Source organism: Balaenoptera physalus (genome assembly GCF_965194825.1).
Source record: "Balaenoptera physalus genome assembly, chromosome: 5".
In the NCBI taxonomy this organism is placed as follows: domain Eukaryota; kingdom Metazoa; phylum Chordata; class Mammalia; order Artiodactyla; family Balaenopteridae; genus Balaenoptera; species Balaenoptera physalus.
Window position 1 is genome coordinate 40,752,685 of NC_138884.1, and position 21,792 is coordinate 40,774,476.

General features: G+C 37.3%; 1 protein-coding gene and 1 long non-coding RNA gene across 2 annotated transcripts in view; one reads left to right on the forward strand and one right to left on the reverse strand.

The window, feature by feature from the left end:
• LOC309661688 overlaps positions 1-21,792 on the reverse strand; it is a 461,825-nt gene that overhangs the window by 404,426 nt on the left and 35,607 nt on the right. The window lies entirely within an intron of this gene.
• On the forward strand, positions 635-14,936 carry NPY2R (neuropeptide Y receptor Y2). Its single transcript, XM_082463574.1, has one exon. The coding sequence runs from the start codon at positions 5,093-5,095 to the stop codon at positions 6,245-6,247; it is 1,155 nt and encodes a 384-aa protein (XP_082319700.1). The 5' UTR covers positions 635-5,092; the 3' UTR covers positions 6,248-14,936.

Sequence of the window (21,792 nt, forward strand, 5' to 3'; positions counted from 1 at the left end):
TCCGCCCCGCCTTCGCCCTAGCCCTCGCCTTGGCCTTGGCCCTGGCCTCTCCTCGGTGGATGTGGTGAGCCCGGCCCTAGTCCGGGGTCTGTCCTCGCCGGGCCGTCTCTCACAGAACTGAGGAGCGGGAGAATAAGGGAGGGGTTGGTGGAAGGTAGGAGTGGTGCGAACACCCAGAGTATCAAACTTGGGGGTGGCCAGTGGGGGTCAGGGGAGAAGAGAAGCCGTTGCAGGCGGCGGTGGGGACCCGCGAGGGGGCGCTGGGCAGGGTCCCGCTGCGCGCGCTCCAAGCCCTCCAGGGTGAGAGACCTGGACTCTGTTTCCAGCTCCATCGCACGGAGAATTTCCGTCCAGCCTTCTCCATTGAGGGACCCTCGTCCCCCACCCTCCGCCCCTGTTTCTTTTTCCTCGAGGGAGGGATTCGCCTCCCGCCTCCGGAGCCTCGGATCCCCACCCGCTCCTCTGGCCGCGCAGTGCGGGGCGGGGCGGTGCCCTTGCGCTCTGCTGCGGAGGTGGGCTGTGGACCCCAGCGGCGCAAACCTCCTAGCGGCTCCGACTGTCAGGCGGACGCTGCGCTCTCCTGCTCTCCCGCGCGCGCGCGGCTGCCCAGCACCGTCGGAGCGGACGGATTGGGCCTGCCTTTGGGAACCGCCCAGTGCCTTCTCCGGGTCGGCGGGCTAGATAATCATCAGACTGACAGGCGGCACACGTCTGGCTTCCACGTCTCAACAGAAGCCCGAGGGCCGGGTCAGTAAGTGTAAGTCCTAACTGATTCACCTTCTGGTAATGAGAACACCCCAAAAAAAGCTTTTGGGTCCTTTGAAGAGGGATGGGAGAGGTCCTCATGAGTGTAGGGGCTTTTTTTCCACATTTAGGCCGAAGATGGGCATTGTGGGTGAGACCATCCCTGTTTTCTACACTCACTGGAATATTCCTTACCCATTGAAGAGTCTTGACTATTTCCTTGACTCTTCTTAGAGAGAGGTAATTATCTTTCCAGAACAGCAGGTTGTTACTGTTCTTGCCTCTTTAAAAATAAACACCTGTTTAGGGGGGAAGGTCATACTGCATTCTCCAAAGCTGTTCAAGAATGGACACATTTATGTAAGCGTTTGCTGGTTCTGCACCAGAAGGGCTCACTCCCTGGTAGGAGCATATGGTAGACAAAAAGGAGGCAAAAGGAAAAGCTTTAAGGCTTTTGGAAATAGGGACACATCGTGTAAACTCAGTGACACGAAATACACAGTGCTGTTTTCAAAGGTCAGAGGCTCAAATAGACAGAAGAGGGACATTCCCAATCTCCTTGGTGAATATTTTCAACTTTCTGCTTATCAGACAAACGGTCATGTCTTACATGCAACATTCTGGATGTCCACACCCCCTCTCTCCAGTACTAATACATATAGGGCATATGGCATATTTTCTGGGATTCTTCCCTGAGAAAAATTCCTGGAAAGTTTTGTGATTGTAAAGATATTAAGTTTTTACTAAGGCCAACCTGTGACAGTAAGAATACTGTTGCAAAAAGCCAAACAAATTTAAATATGGAGTCAAAGCATAAACTGGTTTCCCACTTAGATAATTTGAAGTTCTTTGACTCTCTGGGGAAAACAAGTCCTGAAGCCATTTTCCTACTCTACGAAGAAATAGTTCTATAGCAGAATCTCTAACGATTCACTCGTTCAAGAAAACTACCACTCACAGTTCTCCTTGAATGTCTTGAACAGTGTGAATGCCTCATTTTTACCTTATTTCATGGAAAGGTTTTCCCCCTTTTCTATTCATCTTTGAATTTTTGTGCTTTTGAGGTTTTACTCTGGCAAATCCCTCTGTGTACTCTCTTATCCTCTTCCACTTTTCCAGAAGTGAAGTCATAAAATTATACATTCTCTGGGTAACACTCTGACCTGGTTGAAGGCCAGTCGTCTGCTTGAGAACAGCTATTAGAATCCACATGCTAATACCCTGTAGATCAATAATCATTCCTGTAGAGAAGCTTTAAAGAAGGGAATAAAGAAAATGAGACTGAAAAGAAAAAGCAAAATAAGTTAATAAATCAAATATGCTCCCAATAACCGTCAATCTTGGGCTTGCTCTCAATTTAGTTTGCTGCAAACCTCAAATTCAGACCTTCTGGAGTCTCGTTAGTTCTGTTAATGACTTGTCAGTATTGACTAATTGTGCTCTGTAGAGTCTCTTTCTTAGTCTAAGGGAAATGGAAGGGCCCATCAAATAAAACACTCCAAGATTTGAATGGTTAGTTTCCACTTTCTCTAATCACTAAAGAATGGAGGTAAGTGCAAAAGGTGGCCTGGGTTCTTTAGAACATTCTATTTGAAATGTATGCAGAGAGAACGAGAATATATCAGTAAAGAAAATGCATGAGTACGTGAAAATCTCTATCATCTCTGTGATAAGCAACTATTAGTGTGTGTGTGTGTTAAGCCCTTGGAGAGAGAAAGTTTCCTTGTGGTATGTACTGACTAACAATTTTTAATGTTCTAATCAGAGATTATATCTTGGAACAACTTTCTTGTAGAGGTGGTTACCTGATTAAGAACAAGAAAATAAGCACAGAGATGTCATATCAGAGCAAGAATCCTATATAGGCAATTATCTTCAGTAAAGGAAAGGATCCAAATTGTTACTTTGTATTTTGCTAACCTCAATTATTCAGTAAAATTGTGCTTTCCATATTTGCTAAGATTTAAACAATGAATGGAAACAATCCAGACTGTGTCCTAAAAGACACAGCTGTGGTGGGGAGGCTGAAGGAAAACAACTGTGATGTGTCATGTGCTCCTTGTGGGATTAGAAGTGAGCACAGGTTGTTGAGATAAGTGAATAAGGAGGGCAGAGAGGCATGAGAAAGGCTGATGTGTTGCTGGAATTGGAAGTAGTTTGGGATGACAGAAGCATCAGATATATCCTAAAATGGCAGGAGAGATGAAGGCAGGGTTGAGTTCAAGGAAAGCTTTGAATGTCATACAGTGGAGTTGGGATTTTCTTGTGTATGTCAGTGTTATCAGCCTGTACATGCAGCAACTGTAGTGGGAGAGCAAATTAATGAAAACATATATGCAGGGGCAGCTCAGCAGATCATGCAAAACAGAACCTATTCAAGAATGCAAGAGAGAAGGAATTTAATGCAGAAAATTGGTTACACAAGTGATGGAAGCCAAGCAGAGGATGTTGAGGCCACACAGGAATTAGCAAGAGCAAAGAATCATTACTACCTCCAGATAGAGGGACACAGGGAAAAAGCGGTGTGACTGAATCCAGGGACCATGTGCTGCCACTGGAAACAAAATCACTGTAGACCATTCCCGTGGGAGCCAGCCATAGAGGGACGGCTGAGGCACTGGTAAGAGGAGAGAGGGAGGGAGAAGAGTACAGTGGCTTCTGGATTCTCCCTTCCTCCTGCCTCCTAGTTACCTGCCAGTGCCTCCTGTTGGCCAAGCGCAGCCAGCATCCCAATGTCCTGGGCACCTGGAAATATGGTCTGCAAGAGTCAGCCCTCCAGCGTCAGGGGAAGAATGGAGCTGAGCAAACAGGCTCAGCCAGACACTGTCTGTGGCATGAATAAATATGACTCACCTACAAATGTAGGTAGATGTGATTATGATTAATAAAAAACAAATTCATTTCAAAGAGGTTCTGAATTAATGGTGGCAGCCTTTTTTCATTATGAGTGTATTCAAAAAGTACTACCATTATGATGTTGGGCTCGGGATGTTTCTATAGACTTGAGAAGGTAACTTTGTATTAGAAACTGATTAGTATTATTTGAAGCAATTTGGAGATGTTGGGGAAATGAAATGATCACATTTGAATTTCAGAAAAACCATTTTAATGTCAGAGTATGCTCTATTAAGTAAATGTAAGAGCTTTAGAGTAAGGGCACTATCCTATTGTCTTTTCCCCCAGCACAAATCCTAATTCCTGACAGTGGGTTTTAAATACTTGCTGAATGCATGTTTGAGTAAGTATAAGCATCATGAGAGTGAGCCACCTCTGGCATTTAGTAGATGCTTAATTATATTAGTTAAGTGAATGAATGAATGAATGAGGAAAGAAACGAAGGAAGGAAGAAAGGATAGGGAAAAGGGAGATAAGTTAGACAACTATTAGACTTATTACAGTAAGAAATCAAGAAGGACAAAATTAATGTGGTAGAAATAAGAGGACCATTGGGAGAGATATTTAAGAGTAGTCTGAGGGTTCTCTTAAACATGTGGGCTAAAGGAGATGAAAAAGCCTGCATAGTTACCTGCTTTTTAACTTTACATGGCTTAATTAATGAGGATAGTATTGACTTAAGTAGGGCACACAGAAGGATTCTGAGGGTTGAGGTGGGTGACTAGAGAAGAAAAGTGTTAAAACTTTTGTATTCAGGGATTAGAGAGAGATGAAATTCAGACTGGACATATTTTCATACAGTTCCTATGTAGGATTCTGCTGTATGTCAGGTAGGAAGTTTATTTCAGATCATCAAAAAAGCTGGTGTTTTACACAGGCTACCTATTTTTAATGCTAATCCCTACATTAGAAAAAATGGCTATGAAACAGAATCTGCTCAGTTTATCTTAAATATTTTATACTCCTAAAGTCCAAGCACCAGGCAAAGGATTTTAATATTTGTCTCTTTTCTGTGCAATTAGTTGCTATATTTATAAATTTAAAGCAGTCAAAATATTGAAGCAAACTTTATCTACCTTAAAATTAATTTGATGAATTTATAGCAGTTATAAAATTAATTGATAATGTTTGTAATATCCATCTCACTTAAACAGGATTGAATCAATTTGGTCACATTCACATAGGAATTGTGTCTATACTATAGACATTACATTTTGCCTTCATAGTATACATTTCAAGGATCTGATTTAATTCATCCATATTTGTGAATAGACTTATTAAAGGGTCTACTTTATTGAAATGTTCTACTATGTGCAACTTTAGGAATCAGAGGACAGGTACTTTGAGCCCTAACCAAAATGAAACCAATCCATTTATGATATTCCTTGCACCCTTGAGTTTTCCTCGTTCCATATTTGTTCATTTTTTAAATTGTAGATTCTTGTGCTAGTTGATGAAAATGGGCCTATTAGGTGCAGAGGCTGATGAGAACCAGACAGTGGAAGAAATGCAAGTGGAGCAGTTCGGTCCAGGGCACACCACTCCTAGAGGGGAGCTGGCCCCTAACTCTGAGCCGGAGCTTATAGACAGCACCAAGCTGATTGAGGTACAGATCGTCCTTATATTGGCCTATTGCTCCATCATCTTGCTTGGGGTGATTGGCAATTCCTTGGTGATCCATGTGGTCATCAAATTCAAGAGCATGCGTACAGTAACCAACTTTTTTATTGCCAATCTGGCTGTGGCGGATCTTCTGGTGAACACCCTGTGCTTGCCATTTACACTTACCTACACCTTAATGGGGGAATGGAAAATGGGTCCTGTCCTATGCCACTTGGTGCCCTATGCCCAGGGCCTGGCGGTACAAGTGTCCACCATCACCTTGACAGTAATTGCCCTGGACCGGCATCGTTGCATTGTCTACCACCTGGAGAGCAAGATTTCAAAGCGAATCAGCTTCTTGATTATTGGCTTGGCTTGGGGAATCAGTGCCCTTCTAGCAAGCCCCCTGGCCATCTTCCGGGAGTATTCACTGATTGAGATTATTCCTGACTTTGAGATTGTGGCCTGTACTGAGAAGTGGCCTGGTGAGGAGAAGAGCATCTATGGCACTGTCTATAGTCTTTCCTCCTTATTAATCCTGTATGTTTTGCCTCTGGGCATCATCTCTTTTTCCTATACTCGTATCTGGAGTAAACTTAAGAACCATGTCACCCCTGGAGCTGCTAATGACCACTACCATCAGCGGAGGCAAAAAACCACCAAAATGCTGGTGTGTGTGGTGGTGGTATTTGCAGTCAGCTGGTTGCCGCTCCATGCCTTCCAACTTGCTGTCGACATTGACAACCAAGTCTTGGACCTGAAGGAGTACAAACTCATCTTCACTGTGTTCCATATCATTGCCATGTGCTCCACCTTTGCCAACCCCCTTCTCTATGGCTGGATGAACAGCAACTACAGAAAGGCTTTCCTCTCAGCCTTCCGCTGTGAGCAGAGGTTAGACGCCATTCACTCGGAGGTATCTGTGACATTCAAGGCTAAAAAGAACCTGGAAACCACAGAGAACAATGGGCCCAATGATTCTTTCACAGAGGCTACCAACGTCTAAGGCAACTGCCATGTGAAAATATATGGATGAATTCTGACCAGAGCTGTAAACCTGGTTGAGTGGGGTGTGCAGGTGCATCCTCATTTCCCATTTTAGGGAAGCATCTGAATGGAAGCATCTGCAGTGTAATTCATGGAAAACTGGTTGGCAGAGTCTAGTAAAAACACTCAAATTCAAAGACAAGGCAACAAAAAAGTTTTCTTACAGTTGCTTAGATTGTAGGTTGGATTATGAATAAAAGCAGAGAGAAATGATTTTGACTGTTTCCCAGAGTGAAGGAAACGTGAACAAGGAGTTGGTGTTATCAGCATTGCTAAGAGGTGGTGGGTAAAAAAGTTGACTTTAAAATCACATTAGGGCATAGAATGAGGATGACGTATAATTCACTGCTCCCCCCTCATCTGATAAAAATGCTGCCAACACCAATTCCTTAGAAAGCCACAGACTCTTCTCTATTGTATTTTGCCTTTTTGTTATTCTTCCTATGGACTAAAACCATCAGAGAACACTGCAGGTAAATGTTACCAACTATTTGAATGACTTCAAGGAAATAAACTGAAATTTTCTATGTAATTAGTGTTTTGGCAAATGATGGGGGAAATCCTTACCACCCAGTTAGCCAATTGTTTTTTAAAACCAAATGCACATTTAACGAAAAGTTTCTTCAACTTAGAATCAAAGGCTGAAATTCTCAGAGAAATGTAAATCATCATTTAACTTCTCATTTCAACTTGTCCCTGCTTTGTATAGTTACTATTTGGATAACAAATAAGCATGCCACACAATACTTTTAATCATTGCTAATTGTTATAACTTTTTGAACACATATTATTCCTATGTTGGAGCTGAGTTTGTCTTCACTAAAAATTAAATCAGCTTAGGAAATAGTTTTGTGGCATTTTGTAACAATTTGCAGTTATTTGTAAGCAGTTTTTGCACAGGTACATACTCTAATGTGTTTACTGCAGTGTTATTATTATTTACTTTTGAAATTCATCTTCCATGGACCCATTCGTGATTCATAAAACAATGTAATTTCATCAAAATGGAACCCATCTGGTAAGAACTATTAAAAACATTACATTCATTCCACTTTAAAAATGTTCAGTTTGGACCAGTTTCAACATAAGTTATCCTCCTTTCAAAATAATTAGCTGTATTTTTGGATAACTTCTGAATATATACATAATAAAATTTTACTGATAAATAGTGGAACATAGATGCTGTAATACTTTTCTTTTAATGATTTTGTGAGTACAATTTTTATTTCAGTATTATCCAACCAAAGATGCTTAAAAACCTATTACATTCATGAAAAATAATTGAGATATTATAACAGCTGTACTTCTTTGAATGCTCTTAATGAAGTTTCATTGTAATCATATTTTTTATAAGTATGACTGAATTTGTGAATAGATTCCTTAAATTTTAAGTAAATTCAGCATGACTGTTGCATTTAGTTATAAACATTAACTTTGTGAACAGGAGCAACTTATTTTATGGATACATTTGAAATTCATATTATGGCTCTTACTGAATTATTTTCATGCTAGAAATAAAAGACTGGTCTTGAAGTAGACTGCACTTTTGGAATACTGAAAAAGAATGAAAACAATGGAAATTAGATTAAGTGTAAAACTGAATAAGAAATTGACAAATAATGTATATCTGTAACATATAATTGAATAATTCATTTTTCTCTTGGACCTGGCATAACTGTCCCAGAAGAAGCTTTTTGTCTCTTAAATAGCAGTTACTTTGCTTAAGATGCTAATAGATAATTGTGCTCAAAGACTTTTTTTTTTCCTCTTGGAGAATTCTTACACTGTAGGAAATGTGCATGCTACTGTATCACATGTTGTCATAGTAAATTATTAGAATCCAATTAATATTTGTGATTTAATTAATTATGTTAACTCATTAATAAAATGTCTTTTATGTAGTGATTTTGTCTGTTTAAATAAAAAGAATTTGGGAAATTAGAGAAGTGTGTGTTAATTTATGTCAGAGTTCCTGTCCAAGATGAGATAGCCTTTGACACAACTAAAGAAAGGGAAATCATGGTGGCTCCTGCACAGTTAGTATAGTGTTCTCTCCAGTCTGTACATGAACTTGAGTCAATGGACTCATTCCTGTGGCTGCAGGTATAATCCATATTCTGACAATGCCTGAATATACCTCTATTTTCAGACCTGACCTTTCTTCTGGACATCAAACCTCTATCAGCCCACTTGACGTGCCCACATAGTTTCTCACCAGCAGATCAAACCCAGTGTGTCTAAGTCAGAACCTGCCATTTTGATCCACACCCCACCCCACCTCCACTTTGTTTTCCTGTATTACCTGTCCCAGTCATGATACTGCTATCCACCCAGTTCCCAAAAGTGTAAGCACTTTGGAGTCACTCCTGTCTCTTCTGTCTCTTTATCACACATGTCCAATTAATTCTCACATTTTGTGCTAATTCCTAGATGTTTCTTGAATCAATTCACTTTTCTCCATCCCTGTGCTCCCCACCATAGTTCAGGCTGTGATTATCTCCCTAGACCCTTATATCTCTCATCTGGTTTAATGTAGCAACTTCTTATTGTTCTTTCTATATCTCATCATTTTCCTATCCAATCCAACTTTGCCCACTAGCCAAGTGATTTTTCACAAAACTCAAATTTTATCAAATCACTTTTCTCCTCATCATTCTTATGCCAAAATCTTTCTATGACTTAGAAGAATGTATAGTACCTCTTTGTACCTATATGTTCTACCCCTTGCAGATTCTCTCTTTTTCCAATCTTTGTTACATATGGAGCATATGAAGGCAGGGGACCAGGACTGTTTTAATCATTGTGGTACTTGCAGTTCCTGGCACCAAGTAAGTGCTCAGTAAATATCCATCAAGGAAATTGAATTGATGAGTCAAGTAAATATTAAAGCAGGTTTGAAGATACATCCATAAGGATGTAAATGATAAGCTACATGATAGGAAACCAGCTTTATTGTACAACTTGTAGAAAAGTAAGGTTTTAGCTATGCTGGAATCCAGTAAAGATGTATATTTGTTCAAGATTAGATTGGTTTTATTTTTTTGAAGGCCATTAAGGATAGACATTGGCATAGTTGAAGGAGCTCTATAAATAGATTCCACTTATGGCTCACTCAGAATTATCTAGAACCTTGTACAAGGGAAGCATGTAGCAGCCAGTGAAGTCTATTAGTCATGATTCAGATAGCTAAGGAGAAGTGATCACAGGTATTTCCAGCAAAACGTCATTTAATACAGGAAATTAAAGTCTTGCAGAACCATTGGAGGAACTGGAAAAGTGAAAGTTAGGAAAAGCCTCCACTGACATTGAGGAAACAAGGAAGTGCAAAATTGCAGGAAACCACAATGAATACCTACAGCAGCAATGTGGACAATACACAGGAATAAGCATAAATTTATCTGTGAAAATGTTATTGCCTCCTGCTAAAGCCACTCTCCTGCCCATCCCCCCCATAGACTCAGTAATGTCTTTTGTTTCTCTTCTGCTTTCCAAAATTCATGTGAGTATCTCTCACTTGTGAAATACAAATCAAGCCTTGCTGGCAGGGATTTGGGGAAATGTAGTTCTTAGGTTTCCAGACCCTACAATACAGGCGAGAGCTTTGAATGGAGAATATTGGTGCTTAATTGCTGTCCAACAATCTGGCAATCTTGAGAACTGCTCAAATGGTGCAATTTCTAGTTGCAACCACATTCTCTCCTTCTCTGTACCTCTGGGTTCTTCAGAGTTGCAGTGATGCAAGTTAACTATGCCTTTTTTTCTTTTTTCTCTTATCCAGGCCAATGTGTTAAAGATACCCTTTAAAACTGGCCTATTAGTGCAGGTGGACTAAGGAGTAAAGTACCAGTAAAGACCATTTTGGAAAGGAGGAAGAAAGATTTATACCAAGACTTTAAAAACAACAATCTAAAAACCACACAAGGATATACATTCTGAGTTAGCTTCCTAGGATGAGCAAAGGAAATGATGTTTCAGGGAGAAAATAATTTTAAAATTTTCAAGTTCACGAGATGAAATATTAAATTATAAGGCAACAAAAGATAAAGAGTTTACTTTTCCTTAAGAAAACAAAGACTAAAGAAACACAAAAATAGTGGAGAAAACAAACATTTTCATGATTATGTCTTATGACATTAAACAAAGGTAGGAATTTTATTTAACAAAGGGTTACTAAGGGTTGATTTGTGAAGATTTACAAAAGACACGTCTGTTAGACCATTGACCTTTTTCTGCCTTGGTACACTGGTCAGATGTCCATAGACTTTATAAGTGTTCCTGGGTATGGAAGAGTTTATAGGAAACACTGTGAGTTATGACATTCACATGTTATCTGTAACTCCAACTCTTTCTTTTCAGTTTGTGAATGTGTAAGTGAATGGAAGTAAACAGGAATGACTAATCCTGAATCTACTCTCCTTTATAAACAAATCATTACCAAGTTTAAACACTTTAACAAATTACTTGCAAAACACAACATATGCTACAGGTATGAGTTGTCACATTAAAATTTAAACGTGCTGCATTATCTTCAAAAGAAATAAAGAAAAAGCAATTGAAGATTTTAAATTTGTTTTTTGCCTTTCTCATAGGAAAGTAACATACATTGTAAAAAAAAAAGTACAGATATGTGTATATGCACAAATACACACATTTAATTACAAACAAAATCACCTTGATGTACATTATCATTCAATATTGTATATTGCCTGTGTATAAACCGTCCAACTGTGTAACAGTGGTTATTAACCTTTTTCCATATGACACACAATTCCCACCAGGGCCCTGTGAAAGTATTTACCAGTGGCCTGTGGGTGGTACAGGGTGAAGAGAGTGGGGGAATGCATTTTGGAATGTGAACAAAAATAATTTGGGTATAAGCTGTTCTGCATAAAAGCTCCTTGGTGAGAGTTACCAACCAGTTGATAATCGAAGATGATACATATCAGACTGGTGCTTATCATTTTGAACACCAACACATTTTAAAATGTCATCTATTAGGATAGAATAAGCTACAATCAGCCTCTAAGTACACATAGATCTGTTGTGCAATTATTCCTGTTCTCTGATAGAAGAAAATCAGAGTCTTGTTTTGAGAATGCAATTGAAGGGGAGAGAAAAGTGGATTCAATGGATGTATTTAGAGTCAGGACTGCAGAGTGCATTGTGTATATTAAGTTGGAACCAAATACCATCAGTCAAAATAGACCTACAATTATATCTGGATCCCATCAGACTTGACCATATTGAGGGATGTAACAACAGGGTCTAGGGGAACAGAGATAATGTAATTTTAGATTCACTGAAGTAATAATAAGAGAGGTTTGACACTGAAGGATTTTTTCTGCCTTTTTGTTCCAGGAAAAATAATTTACTGGAAGTAAAATCTTCCTACTTACTACTACAAGGACAACTCCATATAAACAGCTTTTGTCAAAGGCACAAAAAGCCTCACAGTACACTTAATAGCTTATGACCTCTAAAGCTCCACAGGAGATACACAAACCTGGTTTGTCTCCATTATAAGGATTTTTACATTTACTTTCTTATGTTTAGCTTAAAAGTCTAAAATTAGATGGAGGCATTCCTTACCTAGGAAGACCTCATGAGAATTACTTGTAACTGTCATTACATTCCAAGACAAAATGAAACAGATGATTATAGTTATGAGCATTCATTAAAATACAGGTCCCAGCAGCTTTTTTTTCTTTTAGTGGATATAATTTAAAGTATACTAATGGAATTTTGGAACTTTTGATATTGTGATGTGGTGCTATGCAAAAACATAGTTGAGCATATACTTTGAGCAGTTTTGCTATTAGTGCTAATCACTTGCACTGATAGATTATTCACCATCTCTTACTGATTACACTTTGCCCACCAGCACATTTTTACAGGTATGACTGTGCAACAGAGTTATGTCATCCTTGCAGAAAACTCATGGTGTTCAACAAATTAACAGCATTCTTTACAATATCTTCTGTTATTCCCAAGCGTAAGTCCCTCTCATGAGTTTTCTCCTGTTGTCCTCCTCCCCAGTTCTGTTTTCTACTGACAGAGATTGGCTGGAAGGACAAGTGAGGTGAGCAGCGTTCCAAGGAGCATGTAATATACTCCATAATGCCGGGAAGACCAGTGGGTGAATCTGCATCAGGCAATGCTTAAAGCTGGAGAGTCCGGAGCAACAGCCAATTTCAAGGGAGCAGTCTTAAAGGGGTCATGGAACTAAGCGTCAGCATCTGGACAGGGCCTGGACCAAACCAGGAAGCAGAAACTGTGAGAAGACAGGGAGGCAGGAGCAAAGTAATAGCTGCACCACTGTGGATAGCAATGCTAAGTGAAGGGTCCTGGACAAAGGTGGAAAATCTTAGATAAGCATCTCCTTATGTAAACTGCATATACTCATGACAGCAACACTCACTCCTTTTAGTTAAAATAATCTGCAAGCTCTCATAACTCTCTAGAAGAAAACATTTGTAATTAATTATCAGATTTTTTTTAATAGCTGGGAGTTCATTCATTCAACACATAATTACATAAGTTTACTGAACCTTAAAATAGTAAATTCTTGTGATAATTACTTCCTGCTTTTCACATTCGGAATGAGGTGTATGAGAGAGAGTGCTCTCTGTGGAGAGAGGGAGACATGGAGGGGAAAGAGCAGACAAAACATTCTAAAGAAAAGGGGCAGAAGACCCCCGATAGTTTCCTGTTTGCCTTCATTGTGTAGATCAAATGGGTACCAATTCAGAGGAAGATTCACTGAATTTCTGCAGCACTGCTGAACTCCCAGCCAGCCCCAGCACTCAGTCAATCCCTTACCATTTTATATTTTAATTAAAGTAAAATGTACAGTTAAAGGCACAGATTTAGGTACATAATTCCATGCATTTTGACAAGTGTATACACATATATAACCACTTACCTCAATCAAGATATAGATGATTCTCATCACTTCATAAAGATCCTTCATGTTCATTTCCAATCACCTCCACCCTATTCCAATAGCAAGCCATAGATTAATTTTGTCTATTCTTCAACTTCATACAAATGGAAACATAGACTATGTATTGTTTATATGTGGCTTATTTTACATAATATAATGATTTGGAGATTCATCCATTTGTTGTACATTCATTCATTTTTACTTTATTACTGGGTCATGTTCAATTTTGTGAGTACACTACAATTTATTTATCCATTCTCCTCTTGATAAACATTTGGGTTATTTCAGCGTTTTGGCTGTTATGACTAAATCTGCTGTAAATTTTCCTTCCTAAGTCTTTTCATGAACATATATTTTTATGTCCCTGAGGAAAATACAAGCAGGTGAATTACTAGGTCATGGAATAGATATATAGTGAACTTTACATAAAAAACTGCCAAAGCATTTTTCAAATGGGAGTTACACTCCCACTTAAAAAAATATGAGAGATCCAGTTGTTCCATACTTTTGCAACATTTGGTGTTGTCAGATGTTTAAATATTTTCCATTGTAGTGGAAACCCCATAGTGCTTTGGATTTGCATTTGCATTTATCTGATGATTAATGATGTTGATCATGCCTATTCATCATTCATATATCTTCTTTGGAAAAGTCTGTTCTTTATTCATGTCTACTGTACATTTTTTAAAATTGTATTTCTTTTGTTTTTTATTGAATTGTGGATCCTTATAAATTCTGGATATATACTGAATATAAACTTGATATATTCCCCAAAATATATGTATCACAAATGATTTTTCCCAGCAAGTGATAAAAGTTTTTAATTTTGATCAAATTCAATTGATCATTTTTTCTTTTAACATTAGTATTTTTTGTGTCCTCTCTGAGAAATATTTGCTTGCCCCAAGGCCAGAAAGATATTCTGTTTTCCCAGAAGATTTACAGTTTTACCTTTCACACCCATTATTCATCTCAATTAATGTTTGTGTTTGGATTTATTTATTTTTCATATCTTTATCTAATTCTTCTGGCACCAATCATTAAAAAGACTTTAATGAGAAGCAAGAAGAACTACAATCCTGCAGCCTGTGGAACAAAAACCACATCCACAGAAAGATAGACAAGATGAAAAGGCAGAGGGCTATGTACCAGATGAAGGAACAAGATAAAACCCCAGACAAACAACTAAATGAAGTGGAGATAGGCAACCTTCCAGAAAAAGAATTCAGAATAATGATAGTGAAGATGATCCAGGACCTTGGAAAAAGAATGGAGGGAAAGATTGAGAAGATGCAAGAAACGTTTAACAAAGACTTAGAAGAATTAAAGAACAAACAAGCAGAGATGAACAATACAATAACTGAAATGAAAACTACACTAGAAGGAATCAATAACAGAATAACTGAGGCAGAAGAATGGATAAGTGACCTGGAAGACACAATAGTGGAATTCACTGCTGTGGAAAAGAATAAAGAAAAAAGAATGAAAAGAAATGAAGACAGCCTAAGAGAGCTCTGGGACAACATTAAATGCAACAACATTTGCATTATAGGGGTCCCAAAATGAGAAGAGAGAGAAAGGACCTAAGAAAATTTTTGAAGAGATTATAGTTGAAAACTTGCCTAACATGGGAAAGGAAGTAGCCACCCAAGTCCAGAAAGCACAGAGAGTCCCATACAGGATAAACCCAAGGAAAAACATGTCGAGACACATAGTAATCAAATTGGAAAAAATCAAAGACAAAGAAAAATTATTGAAGGCAGCAAGGGGAAAATGACAAATAACATACAAGGGAACTCCCATAAGGTAACAGCTGATTTCTCAGCAGAAACTCTACAAGCCAGAAGGGAGTGGCATGATATACTTAAAGTGATGAAAGGGAAGAACCTACAACCAAGATTATTCTACCCAGCAAGGATATCATTCAGATTCGATGGAGAAATCAAAAGCTTTACAGACAAGCCAAAGCTAAGAGAATTCAGCACCACCAAACCAGCTCTACAACAAATGCTAAAGGAACTTCTCTAAGTGGGAAACACAAGAGAAGAAAAGGACCTACAAAAACAAACCCAAAACAATTAAGAAAATGGTCATAGGAATATACATATCGATAATTACCTTAAACGTGAATGGATTAAATGCTCCAACCAAAAGACACAGGTTTGCTGAATGGATACAAAAAGAAGACTCATATATATGCTGTCTACAAGAGACCCAATTCAGACCTAGGGACACATTCAGACTGAAAGCAAGGGGATGAAAAAAGATATTCCATGTAAATGGAAATCAAAAGAAAGCTGGAGTAGCAATACTCATATCAGATAAAATAGACCTTAAAATAAAGAATGTTACAAGAGAAAAGGAAGGACACTACATAATGATCAAGGGATCAATCCAAGAAGAAGACATAACAATTATAAATATATATGTACCGAACATAGGAGCACCTCAATACATAAGGCAACTGCTAACAGCTATAAAAGAGGAAATCGACAGTAACACAATAGTAGTGGGGGATTTTATCACCGCACTTACATCAATGGACAGATCATCCAAAATGAAAATAAATAAGGAAACAGAAGCTTTAAGTGACACAACAGACCAGGTAGACTTAATTGATATTTATAGGACATTCCATCCAAAAACAGCAGATTACACTTTCTTCTCAAGTGAGCATGGAACATTCTCCAGGATAGATCACATCTTGGGTCACAAATCCAGCCTCAGTAAATTTAAGAAAATTGAAATCATATCAAACATCTTTTCTGACCACAACGCTATGAGATTAGGAATGAATTACAGGGAAAAAATGTAAAAAACACGAACACATGGAGGCTAAGCAATACGTTACTGAATAACCAAGAGATCACCGAAGAAATTAAAGAGGAAACCAAAAAATGCCTAGAAACAAATGACAATGAACACATGACGATCCAAAACCTATGGGATGCAGCAAAATCAGTTCTAAGAGGGAAGTTTATAGCTATACAACTCTACCTCAAGAAACAAGAAAAATCTCAAATAAAGAGCCTAACCTTACACCTAAAGGAACTAGAAAAAGAAGAACAAACAAAACCCAAAGTTAGCAGAAGGAAAGAAATCATAAAGATCAGAGCAGAAATAAATGAAGTAGAAACAAAGAAAACAATAGCAAAGATCAATAAAACTAAAACTGGTTCTTCGAGAAGGTAAACAAAATTGATAAACCATTAGCCAGACTCATCAAGAAAAAGTGGGAGAGGACTCAAATCAATAAAATTAGACATGAAAAAGGAGAAGTTACAACAGACATCGCAGAAATACAAAGCATCCTAGGAGACTACTACAAGCAACTCTATGCCAATAAAATGGACAACCTGGAAGAAATGGACAAATTCTTATAAAGGTATAACTTTCCAAGACTGAACCAGGAAGAAATAGAAAATATGAACAGACCAATCATAAGTAATGAAATTGAAACTGTGATTAAAAATCTTCCAACAATCAAAAGTCCAGGACCAGCGGGCTTCACAGGTGAATTTTATCAAACATTTAGAGAAGGGCTAACACTCATCCTTCTCAAACTCTTCCAAAAAATTGTAGAGGACGGAACACTCCCGAATCATTCTGTGAGGCCACCATCACCCTGAGACAAAAACCAGACAAAGATACTACAAAAAAAGAAAATTACAGACCAATATCACTGATGAATATAGATGCAAAAATCCTCAACAAAATGCTAGCAAACGGAATCCAAAAACACATTAAAAGGATCATACACCATGAGCAGGTGGGATTTATCCCAGGGATGTAAGGATTCTTCAGTATATGCAAACCAATCAATGTGGTACACCATATCAGCAAATTGAAGAATAAAAACCATATGATCATCTCAATAGATACAGAAAAAGATTTTGACAAAATTCAACACCCATTTATGATAAAAACTCTCCAGAAAGTGGGCATAGAGGGAACCTACCTCAACATAATAAAGGCCATATATGACAAACCCACAGCAAACATCATTCTCAATGGTGAAAACCTGAAAGCATTTCCTCTAAGATCAGGAAAAAGGCAAGTGGGTCCACTCTCACCACTATTATTCAACATACTTTTGGAAGTCCTAGCAATGGCAATCAGAGAAGAAAAAGAAACAAAAGGAATCCAAATTGGAAAAGAAGAAGTAAAACTGTCACTGTTTGCAGATGACATGATACTATACATAGAGCATCCTAAAGATGCCACCAGAAAACTACTAGAGCTAATCAATGAATTTGGTAAAGTTGCAGGATACAAAATTAATGCACAGAAATCTCTTGCATTTCTATACACTAATGATGAAAAATCAGAAAGAGAAATTAAGGAAACACTCCCATTTACTATTGCAACAAAAGAATACAATACCTAGGAATAAACCTACCTAGGGAGACCAAAAACCTGTATGCAGAAAACTGTAAGACACTGATGAAAGAAATTAAAGATCATACCAACAGATGGAGAGATATACCATGCTTTTGGATTGGAAGAATCAGTATTGTGAAAATAACTATAATACCCAAAGCAATCTACAGATTCAATGCAATCCCTATCAAATTACCAATGGCATTTTTTACAGAACTAGAGCAAAAAATCTTAACATTTGTATGGAGACACAAAAGACCCTGAAAAACCAAAGCAGTCTTGAGGGAAAAAACGGAGCTGGAGGAATCAGACTCCCTGACTTCAGACTATAATATAAAGCTACAGTAATCAAGACAAGATGGTACTGGCACAAAAACAGAAATATAGATCAATGGAACAAGATAGAAAGCCCAGAGATAAACCCACGCACCTATGGTCAACTAATCTATGAAAAAGGAGGCAAAGATATACAATGGAGAAAAGACAGTCTCTTTACTGAGTGGTGCTGGGGAAACTGGAGAGCTCCATGTAAAAGAATGAAATTAGAACACTCCCTAACACCATACACAAAAATAAACTCAAAATGGATTAAAGACCTAAATGTAAGACTGGACACTATAAAACTCTTACAGGAAAACATAGGAAGAACACTCTTTGACATAAATCACAGCAAGATCTTTTTTGAGCCACCTCCTAGAGTAATGGAAATAAAAACAAAAATAAACAAATGGGACCTAATGAAACTTCAAAGTTTTTGCACAGGAAAGGAAACCATAAACAAGACGAAAAGACAACCCTTAGAATGGGAGAAAATATTTGCAAATGAATCAACGGACAAAGGGTTAATCTCCAAAATATATAAACAGCTCATGCAGCTCAATATTAAGAAAACAAAAAACCTAATCCAAAAATGGGCAGAAGACCTAAATAGACATTTCTCCAAAGAAGACATACAGATGACCAAGAAGCACATGAAAAGCTGCTCAACGTCACTAATTATTAGAGAAATGCAAATCAAAACTACAATGAGGTATCACCTCACACCTGTTCGAATGGGCATCATCAGAAAATGTACAAACAACAAATGCTGGAAAGGGTGTGGAGAAAAGGGAACCCTCTTGCACTCTTGATGGGAATGTAAATTGATATAGCCACTATGGAGAACAGTATGGAGGTTCCTTTAAAAACTAAAAATAGAATTACCACATGATCCAGCAATCCCACTACTGGGCATATACCCAGAGAAAACCATAATTCAAAAAGACACATGCACCACAATGTTCATTGCAGCACTATTTACAATAACCAGGTCATGGAAGCAACCTAAATGCCCATCGACAGACCAATGGATAAAGAAGATGTGGTACATATATACAATGGAATATTTCTCAGCCATAAAAAGGAATGAAATTGGGTCATTTGTGGAGACGTGGATGGATCTGGAGACTGTCATACAGAGTGAAGGAAGTCAGAAAGAGAAAAACAAATATCGTATATTAATGCATATATGTGGAACCTAGAAAAATGGTACAGATGAACCAGTTTGCAGGGCAGAAGTTGAGACACAGATGTAGAGAAGAAACGTATGGACACCAAGGGGGGAAGCAGAAGGGGGGTGGATGTGGTGGTGTGATGAATTGAGCTATTGGGATTGACATGTATACACTGATGTGTATAAAATTGGTGACTAATAAGAACCTGCTGTATAAAAAAATAAAATAAAATTCAAAAATAAAAAAAATACTTTACTTTCTCACATTGAATTACACTGGCATCTTTGTTAAAAATCAATTGACTGTAAATGCTTTGAACTGTTTCTGGCTATTATATCCACTAGATCTATTTGTCTCTCCTTAAACCAATTCCACACTCTCTAGATTACTTTTTATCTTAAAATCTGGTAATTATATCTGCCAAATTTGTTCTTTTTTGCAATATTATTTTGGCTATTCTCAGGACTTTGCATTTCCATATAAATTTTACCAGCTTGTCAATTTCTGTAGACAAACGCTCCAGCATTATGCCTGAGGTTATATTGACTCTGTAGATCAAATTAGGGAGAATTGACGTCCTAACAATATTAAGTCTTTTAACACATGACCATAGTATATCTTTTAGTATATTAAGTCTTTTAATACATGACAATAGAAGTGTTTATTTGTATTATTTAATTTCTCTTAATATTTTATACTTAGTGTAGCTGTCTAACATACATTTTGGTAAAACTTATTATGTATTTTATGCTTTTAGATGCTATTAAAGTTGGAATTGTTTTCAATGTCATGTCCCAACTAGGCATTACTAGTATACATTTAACATTTTTTTGACATTGAAAATTTCTCATATTAGTTTTAGCACTGTTTGTGCAAGTGACAAGATATGTGATGTAAATAATTCTACCCTTTGTGAATGAAGACAGTTTTTATTCTTCTTGCCAAATCTTAATGCTATTTATTTCATTTTCATGCATTATTTTTCTAGTTAGGACCTCTAGTAAAATGGTGATAAAAGTGTTGATAGTGAATATCTCATTTGTTTCCAACCTCTGGGATGGTTGGGGTGAAAATATTTAATATTTGCCCATTAAGTATAATAACCATTGGGGTTTTTTGTAGATGCTGTTTACCAGATTAAGGTTGTAGTTTGCTAAGGTTTTCTTTTTTCTTTTTGAAATATCTAATGGGTTTTCAATTTTCTCAAATAATTTTTCTGCATCTCTTGATATGTTTTTCACTTTTGTATTTTAATGTTATGAATTATATTGGGTTTTTAATGTCACATCAACCTTACATTCCTAGTATAAATCTCACATGGTTTGGATGTATTCTTTTTTTAAGGTGTTCTTCAAGCCACTTTGCTAATATTTCGTTGAAGATTTTTGTATCTATGCTCATAAGGAATATTAGTCTATAAAATTATTATCTTGAAAACATTTCATAAAACATTTTGGTTAGTGTTTCCTCCTTTTCTATTTTATGAAGGAGTTTGCATAGTTAGTATTGTTTCTTTCTGAAGTGTTTGACAAAATTCACCAATGAAATCATCTAGGCTTAGAGGTTTTCTCTGCAGGAAGGATTGTTCCTTTAAATTCCAATGTCTATGTTAGATATTGGACTGTTCATATTTTCTCTTTCTTCTTAACTTGGTTTTGGTATATTTTATCTTTCAAGGAATTTGTTTCTTTCATCTAAGTTGTTGACATTTTGACATTAAATAGATTATAGTATTCCCTCTTACTTTTTTTTTTTTAATAGCAATCCCTCTGACTGCTCTCTCAAAAGGGGCAAGAGCCCAAATAGAGAAATCTGTTAAGAAGTCAATCTAATGAGTGATGATCAGAGCCTGGTTTTTGTTAATCTAGTGTGTTCATTAGAGAGATGAATAAATTAGAAACATTTAAGAAATGGAATAGACAAGAATTGTTTTGTATTCTATAACTTTCCTTCTGTCAATACATCCTAAAGTAGGGTCCCCATATCTAAAGATTGACTGTATTGATACTAGATATATTTTTTTAATTTAATTAGTTTATTTAAACTAAAAAACAGTTCACCCATTTCTCCCACTCCCCCTCTCTGCCTCTTGTAACCAGCAATCTATTCTATGTATCTATAAGCCTGGGTTTATTTTTTTTTTGTTTTTTTTAGATTCCACATATAAGAGAGATCATAGTTTTTGTCTTCTCTGACTTATTTCACTTAGCATAATGCCCTCAAGGCCCATCCATGTTATTGCAAATGGCAAGATTTCATTCTTTTTATGGCTGCATAATATTCCATTGCATGTTTTGAGATATATATATATATATATATATATATATATATATATATATAATCACCACTTCTTTATTCATTCATCCATCAGTGGACACTTAGGTTGTTTCCATATCTTGGCTACTGTAAACAATGCAGCAATAAACATGGGGGTCTGTATTTCTTTTCTTTTTTTTTCTTTATTGGAGTATAATTGCTTTACAATGGTGTGTTAGTTTCTGCTTTGTAACATAGTGAATCAGCTATACATTTACATATATCCCCATATCTCCTCCTTCTCGCCTCTTCCTCCCACCCTCCTTAATCCACCCCTTTAGGTGGTCACAAAGCACCAAGCTGATCTCCCTGTGCTATGCTGCTGCTTCCCACTAGCTATCTATTTTACATTTGGTAGTGAATATATGTCCA